Raw genomic sequence first — 8091 nt, 5'->3', positions numbered from 1 at the left:
TTTCTGAAAGACAGGTGGACTGTCAGGTTCAAATTTGCATATACATTCAGCTCACAGGGTCCAATACTTACTAATAGCAGGGTCACACGTCACTATACAGTTATTTTTTACTAGACTATAGAGTTACAGACACAAAGAGAAAGGTAGGCACGCATCTACTAATTAAGCTTCATTTGTTCATGATGATCTTTGCAGGAAGCATGAAGCTCACACCTTTTTCACTACCTTAGGCAGCTGACCATCGCGCTTACTACCTGGAGCTCCTTTCCTCCCCTGAGCTGCGTGATTCTTTTTCCTTTCATTCTTCGATTTGTGATCATCATCGTCATCGTCATCATTGTCATCAGAATCCCCGTCTGAATCGTGATCACGATCATGGTCCGAGTCTGAATCGTGATCGTGATCATGGTCCGAGTCCGAATCATGATCGGAATCATCGTTATCATCGTCGTCGTCGTCGTCTAGCTTATTGGCCTTGCCCCAATAGGATCCGGTCTTCTTATCTTCCTCCTGAGCACTGCCTTGTTGTCCCCCGGCCTTGGCCTCCTCCATCTCTTCCTTGTCATGGGCATTGTGCACTGGTAGCAGGTTGCCCTCCTCCTTGGTGACGGCGTGGTCTGTTGTTGCCTCCACAGCCGCCAGTGGGTGTGAGGCGCTGGAGACGGAGGCACATACGGCCATAGCCAAGAGGAGGATGGTGACCGAGCAGATCGCAGCACTGGCCATGGTGCCAACACTGAAGGCAACAGCAAAAATGCCAGGGCCGTGCACTCTGTGATTTGTGGGTGTCGTGATTGAAATGCAGGGAGTGAAACGGGATTATTTTGTGCTCTAATTTGGCCAGCTCTTGTTGCGTTCCTGCATCAGTGTAGGAGGAGGTGTTGGTGCCTGCGTCTCTGCTCGTACCATTCTGAATGATGTGGTGAAGGTTCTACAGGGGTTGACGCCTTTCTATTCTTTTACCTGTGTTGATGGTTTTTATGTGGCCACTGGGTTTGTGGTTGTTCCCTTAGTAGATGAGATTGATGAGCTCACTCTTCTTGAGGCAACGGGTCATGCATCGCAGACAAAGGATGGAGCAGAGGAGGCCGCAGCTAATGCAATGATCGCAGCAGCAAAGCGTGAGTTTGGTATTGTGGTTAAGGATTTCAGTTTCAATGAGGTGGAAGGTCTTCGAAAGGAGAACCAAACTATTCGCATGAACAATTTGCTTCTTAGGTCTGGTTGGGCTCAATCGCTAGATCATCTGAGCATGCTTCAAAACACCCCGGAAGCGATTACTCTTGATGCTGTTGATGATTGTCTGAGCAACTCCATCGGCTTGCTTGCTCATGGAGCTGCTGTGTGGGCTGAGGAAAATGTCTGGGCTGGCACTGCTGCACTGGAAGATAGTTTATGGATGAGAATTGAGATGGTTGTTGTTTGTTTGTTGGCCATAAAGTTTGTGTAGTTGTTTGGTTGTTATAAGATAAGGTGGAACTATTTTTGAGTGCCTCAAAATGGCTGTTGGAACCTATCGGTTTCTGTATGTTACGCTTGTCGCACCGTCATGTAATGTAATGTTATATGTATGTGTATCCATGTTGTCGGCTATATGAAGCACTGCTCTGTCTGTTGTTTCCAGCAAAAATGATATAATGATTAGCGAATGCGCACACCTAGTTTGTTTATAGGTGCATGTAAATTGTTGTTTGTTTAAGTAATTGTCTGATCAGCACTACGGCTGCATGAAATAGAAAAGCTTTTAGACAATGGAAAGCACAGCCTTCATAATTTAGTCCTGGTCTGAATAACGATCACAGCAGTTTTTAGGTACTGCAATACATACTGAACCAGAAATTGCTAGGTACATCTAGGTGGCTTAGCTGCAATGAAGGAGTGCTGCAGGAGCACATTTTGTGAAGTAAACACACACAAAGCTAAAACCAGCAAGGAGAATTCACCGGGTTTCTGCTCACTGCAATTTTGAGCTGACAAGGTGAGGAAGTGGTTCAGTTGAAGCAGCCTGTCATGACTCTGAATGTGGTTTCCAATATTTTGTGTGCAAAGTGGATATGTGGCTTCCCTCTGAAACATAGCTAGTCTCAGGGCTGTAGGTGGTGTTTGATGGTGGAACACCCAAAAGAATACTGTGTAGTCGATGCGGTCCTGTTACCTGTCAAAAGCAAAAGCCAAAAGAAATGCTATCTCATAGTCAGCCGTGCCAAATGCTGAAGCACACAAAAGAATCCATTCTTAGATGGATAGGCTGCTGCTGATCCCACGGTTATAGGATAGAGGTACCAGCAGCATGTTGTTATGTACAGTGGATGTGAGGGCATATTGTAGATGTACAGCTGCGCAGATTGGGGTCTATTCCCTTCATTTGGAATTAACGAACCAATACGATGATGCACCACTCCGTTGATTCTGAATATATAGGGGCCTCGACCAGTATTTATGGTTTTGTCAATGTCTACTCCCAAAGAGGTAAAGGCAAACATCGAATTGTACTGTCTGATAAGTTTCATGAAATTCTTAGATGCACGCCCTCCATCAAATTTGACCAAATCACACAAAGGTTGGGGAAATGGCTTGTGCTTTGGAAGGGAGACACGGCCACCACCGCAACATGAATGGTAGACAATACGCTGCTGTGCATGTGAACTTAAACTAACGACACGCTCCTGGTACCAGAAAACAGCGGCACAATGCTTGCAGACATAATTTGCCCCCCCCCCCCCCTAGTAAGAACGAACAGAATACGTCTCTATACCAAAAAGGCCAAGTGCTAAGATGTGCGAGCGTAGAAGAGAGATGATGTTTGAGGGGAAACAGAGGAGCCAAAGAATCAAGAATTGTACCTTTTAATAAAGCCGCATATTCCTTTGGGAAGGCAACCACAGGCTCGGCCAAAGTTTTAGAAAAGGCAGAGGCTACATATTTGAGCAGACAGCATGAAAGCTGACCCAAAGAAATGTTCCAAAAGCACAAAATAATGGGGACTAAGGGAAAACAACCTTTTCTCATCAAAGACCTGTTTCTGTTCCTGGTCATCCTCCTGGCCCTATTCTCTTTAGCGGCGTGGACAGACACAAGGAGACAGAAATGGTCTCCTATGTATAAATAACGGCCATCTTAATCACACACAGGAGCACTATAGTTTTTTTAAAATAGAAAAGTTTCGAGTTCAACTCACTGGGGACGACATAACGGCGTGGGGCAACAGCAACAGAGGCTGAAGCTAAAACAACAGAGTCTGTTGCAGGCAAAAGGTTAGAGGGTATAGAGGGCCGCGGGCGCACATTTCTACCAGAAACGGCGCCGACACGAGCAGCTAAAGTGGCCGCAGCAGCCTCCTCACGACGCCGGCGTCGGGAGGCAACCAATTCAGGTATAGGGCACCTACGACGTACGTTTCTTTCACTGGAAGGCACAACGTCCCTGCGACGTCGGCGAGAAGAGGCAGGATCATCCATCCAACTGGCTATAGCAGAAGAGCATCTCACGGGAGTGGCATAGAATTAGGAATAAAAAACATAGCACACTACCATAGTAGTTGGCAGGTCCTAACACAAGCAAGACGCACACACAATAATCAGAAGTTTTAAATCATCACCACAGCAGGCAAGCATAATCTTAAACAGCACGCACGCACAAAAAACACCGGTGGCAAAAGTATAATATAAGATGCAAAGGTTAAAAGTAGGCACACACCTGGCAAACTGAAATAGGGCGTGGCGAGCTGGAGGCAGAGATCAGCACGGACAGCTGGACGGACAGGGCTAACCCGCTACAGAGTGCGCATCGAGCAGCAGCGGCGAACGAACCAGGCACACACGAAGCGCGGGGAACAAAAACGCAGGCATCAGCAGCAAATGGGAGAAGCAGCACACCCCCTCACCGATCAGGAACTCATAGAATCGCACAGATCTGGACATTACCACAAGGTCTGGAATTACAGAGGCAAAAATGCAGGGGAAGAGCCGAGTATCGTCTGAGCCCGCACGGAAGACCAGCGGCGAACAGAAACAGGCAGGCACGAAGCACATCTGTGGCGAATAGAAGCAGGCACACATCGAGCACATGGAACAAAAATACAGTCATCAGCACCAAATGGGAGAAGAAGCACACCCCCTCACCGTTTCGAAACTCTTAGAATCGCACAGATGTAGTGATTACCTTACATCCTAGGAGAGCTGATCCAAAATGCAGGCGAAGAGCCGCGCGCCGGCTGGAGTGCAGCCGGAGCAGGATTGAGCACACGAACAAAAAATGCAGTCATTAGCACCAAATGGGAGAAGAAGCACACCCCCTCACCGATTCGAAACTCTTAGAATCACACAAATCTGGTGATTACCTTAGGAGCTGATCCAAAATGCAGGGGAAGAGCCGCGTGCCGTCTGGAGCGCAACCAGAGCAGGGCGGGGGCAGCTGTAACATCTCAGTTTTCATCACGATTAAGGGGGTGTTGAAATATATAATGCAAATTTCTAGAAGGTTTTATAAAAATAAGGATAAACTATGGCATAATTTTGTTCATCATGACAAGGTTCTAGAATGTTCCACAATACTCATAAGAAGACATGAAGCTTGGATATTTTATTGTCATGGTAAAATTTAGAATTTTCTAAAAATAGATATTTGTAGAGAACTTAGATATGTGTCACTCATCCAAGGGGGTATGGGTGCCTATATAAGGAGGGTGCCACCCCTTGCAATGCCATACTACTCCATTCCATCCCACACACATCCAAGGGCATGGTAGAAGTGAGCATAGCTAGAGTGTGCTAGGTGTGTGTTCATTTGTTGCTCCAATAAGGTAAGTGTCTTTATAAGTGTTAGTCTTCCGGTTAAGCTTAGTACTTAGTGTATAAGTTGTGATCCATCGAAGGTTGGCTCTGCCACCCGGAATCACAAAAGGGTCTGGGCTTCATCGAAGGTTGGCTCTGCCACCTGGAAGCCAGCTTCATCTGTTGGTAGGCTCTGCCTCCCGGAAGTAAAAGGCGGCTCTGCAGTCAAAAGGACCTGGTACACTAAGTAACTAAAGCTGACCGACTCTGAAATAAGTTGGTGTAGATCCTCAACTTAGTAGGGCTGCCTCAATTTCCAACAATCACTAAAATAAAACTTATGTTGCAATTAAACTAGTAACGTAAAATAATACTAACGTTATACGAGTTATTACATAACTACTAGATAAACTATTTTTACTCTTGCCTTGCGTTAGTACATTCGTTCCCTCCAGTAACCAGCATACGCATGCTTGCACCTACGACAAAAATCATCTCATCTCTTTCCATAAAAGCCTCTCAAGTCAACGTACCATGCCATAATTCCCAAACAATCATGACAGTGCCTACCTCCTTTGCCATAACCTCATTATTCCCTGGAAGCCACAGAGTACCCACACCATTGACCTTGAAAAGACCCGTCATGGCAGCACCCACCTCGCTAAAAATCGGGGTCGCCATGCACAGTGCCGGCTGAGATTTTTTCCGCCGAACCGCCTCACCCGCACTCGCTCTCGCTCGCGAACGCGCGACACGCCGGCCCCACGACGGTACCGCGCACTGCCGCCGGCACCACGCCGTGCCGCCCGCTCCCGCGTCCCCACCTCGCCCACGCTGCTGCAGCGTCCTCGCCGGCTTTGCCGCCTCGACGCTCACGCCTTCAGCGCTGCCACTATTCGCGTTGACGGCGAGCTACCGCAGCCCACGCCGTCGCCCGTCCTTGCGCAACGCTACTGCTTCTCTCCTCGCCTATAAAAGGAGCGAGGCCGTGACGAGCCCCGTCACCAGCCAAGCACACCGAGCCGCTTCGCTCCGTCAGCTGAACCACTCCTCCCGAGCCCAGCTCACTCACAAAACGAAGCTCCAACAATTGATCCTCTTCCTCGAGCTGTTCCGCGCCAAGGTGAGATGGCAGGCAGCTCCCCCGACCATTAACTCCACTAATAAAGTCCCAAAACACCCCCAGGCCGTGAGCACTTAATCCAAATCATTCTACCAATCAATACTGTAAACTCAATATCTCCTTCATATCAACTCCTTTTCACGTAACTCTTTTTCCTAAACTCTCCTCAAATCATATACTATCTATTCCTCCTACTTTCATCTCCATTTGAGCTTATTTTATTGCTTGCTTGTGTTTGTTTGCCGGTTGTGCCGTTCTTGCCCGTAGATCACGGAGTGACCGAGGAGGAGCCTGCCAAGGAGCCAGAAGACCCGTACCACGAGCAGGAAGCCGCCGCCGCCAACGCGTACGCAAGCGAAGGCAAGTTTCATCGACCCCTACGTGAGCGGTTGCATCCATGTGAGGACGGTTAGCTGTAGCCTGGGTCTAGAATCGATTACATATACCAGTACTTGAGTGATTGAGTGTGCTCATGCATGCATCTGAGTAGTCATGCATATCCAGAACTGAGAATAGGATACGAAGGGATCTGGCTAAGACCAGGGCAGCTGGGTATGCTGGAGCCGGCGCTACCGTGGTGGTAGACTTGCAGGTGAGTGCTACCGTGGTGGTAGGCTCGAGTTGACATGTTGAGGGATGGTTGCTGCCCTGGTGAACCATAAGGACCGAGTTGTTTTGACATCTCACCTAGCTTACTTTAGTACGACCACAGGTTCCGGTATGGGCCGGACTTAGCCTAATCCCACTGGTTAGCCTAACGGTCGCAGGGATGGTTTACGGGTATAGACCATTGGGGTCAGGCCCCGAGGGTTTGTGCGGCCGGGCTGGGGCGTGACCACGGCTGGGTGTCGGCTATGTCGGTTATCCGTTCGGACAGCCGAGCATGTGGGTACAGTGTACGACCTCTGCAGAGTGTATAATCCATTCGAATGGTCCGTGTCCACGGTATGGACAGGCTACGGTATGGTCCTGACAACTAGTGAGCTACCTATTGTGGGTTGTGTTGGGAAGGGATTGCATACCATTAGTTGCATTGCTAATGCATTGTGCTCAATGTGCGTCGTGCATGTCATTTCCCCTCCCGTAGGGTGAGGTGGAGCTTGCTGAGTACTTTTGTACTCACCCCTGTTGATTTTTCTCCAGAGGATCCTGACTTTGTGCCAGAAGACTACGAGTAGATCGTGTCCGAACCCAAGCTTTTCAAGTGGAGCCGTGATGGATGAAGAGCTAGTCCTGCATGTCGTTATGCTAGTTGTTATCCTATGGTTGTTCTGTGTAGCTTTGTGTTGTCACTTTACTCCTCATGTACGTGTTAAATAAAGCTCTGTATGACTCTGGACTCCACTTGATGTAACATGTATTATGCCGGAGACCTTATTCGGTAATTAATACATGGTTTAGCCTTGATCTCCGGGTCGGGGCGCTTCAGCAGTCTCGGCTGACGGACTGGGCACCGCCGGTGACCTACACCAACGAACCCGGCAGCAAAGAACGGTGAGTAAGACTTGGGACGATAGAGGCGGGAGGTTCGACGCATAGTGGGGCACGCACCTGCATGACGGCCGCTGCGGGCTTCCCGGACGACCGGCGCACCACCGACGCGTTCGCCGCTGGCGGGGCACACCAACGAAACCGCCCTCCAAAGACAGCGGCGGCGGCCGATTCCCCAAACCCTACCCCGCTTCCACAGCAGGGAGACGAAAGCGGAAAGGGTCAGAACGAGAAGGCAGCGACCCGCGCGGGTGCGGCATACGGGGTGAGGCGTTGGGGCCCACGGTAAGGAGAGGCGGTGCGCGCGCGGCACGCGAGCGCGAGGAATCCACAGCCCACGTCGAGCGCCTCTCTCCGGGGCAGGTGCTGGTCCTCCGCCTAAAACAGACACGTGTCGGCACGGGATCAGCCGGCTCACCTGAGGCCCTCATCTCCACCGTGTATAGAAGATAGTATATATATATATATATATATATATATATATATATATATATATATATTGGAGGGCGATGTCTTTTTTATTTTTTTATAGGTGTGGAGGTAGTGCTCTCTAGGCACGCTACCATTGTCATTGTTGTTCGTTTCGTCATTTCTGCTTTTGCGATGTTACCGGAAATTAATCCTGATGGGTACATTATTAAATTACTCTGTGTTCATTAGAAAGTTTTCATTTTAAGACTGGCTGAAGACTGTTGAATGCTTGAA

The 8091-nt window shown here is 48.9% G+C and overlaps 2 protein-coding genes across 2 annotated transcripts; both read right to left on the bottom strand.

Moving 5' to 3' along the window:
• Positions 1-207: 207 nt before the first annotated feature.
• LOC120700529 (trigger factor-like) lies at positions 208-726 on the bottom strand. Its single transcript, XM_039984786.1, has one exon. It carries the CDS (start codon positions 724-726, stop codon positions 208-210), a length of 519 nt encoding a protein of 172 aa, XP_039840720.1.
• A 1016-nt stretch (positions 727-1742) lies between these two features.
• LOC120700528 lies at positions 1743-7817 on the bottom strand. The gene is made up of 8 exons (XM_039984785.1): positions 7805-7817; positions 7447-7764; positions 7329-7359; positions 4340-4414; positions 4162-4213; positions 3924-4031; positions 3697-3772; positions 1743-2155 (listed from the first exon to the last, which is right to left on the bottom strand). The coding sequence occupies exons 1-8, from the start codon at positions 7815-7817 to the stop codon at positions 2085-2087; spliced, it is 744 nt and encodes a 247-aa protein (XP_039840719.1). The 3' UTR covers positions 1743-2084.
• Between the last annotated feature and the right edge of the window lie 274 nt (positions 7818-8091).

This window comes from Panicum virgatum, chromosome 3K (genome assembly GCF_016808335.1).
Source record: "Panicum virgatum strain AP13 chromosome 3K, P.virgatum_v5, whole genome shotgun sequence".
NCBI lineage: Eukaryota > Viridiplantae > Streptophyta > Magnoliopsida > Poales > Poaceae > Panicum > Panicum virgatum.
Note: the sequence above shows the minus strand (reverse complement) of the source record. Positions and strands in the feature narration are given on the sequence as shown.

Coding starts and splice junctions, on each gene's coding strand:
- LOC120700529 (XM_039984786.1), bottom strand. CDS start 726: ATGGCCAGTGCTGCGATCTGCTCGGTCACCATCCTCCTCTTGGCTATG.
- LOC120700528 (XM_039984785.1), bottom strand. Junction 4,214..4,339: donor ATTTTGGATCAGCTCCTAAG/GTAATCACCAGA, acceptor GCTGCACTCCAG/CCGGCGCGCGGCTCTTCGCC. Junction 4,032..4,161: donor CAGCTCTCCTAGGATGTAAG/GTAATCACTACA, acceptor TATTCGCCACAG/ATGTGCTTCGTGCCTGCCTG.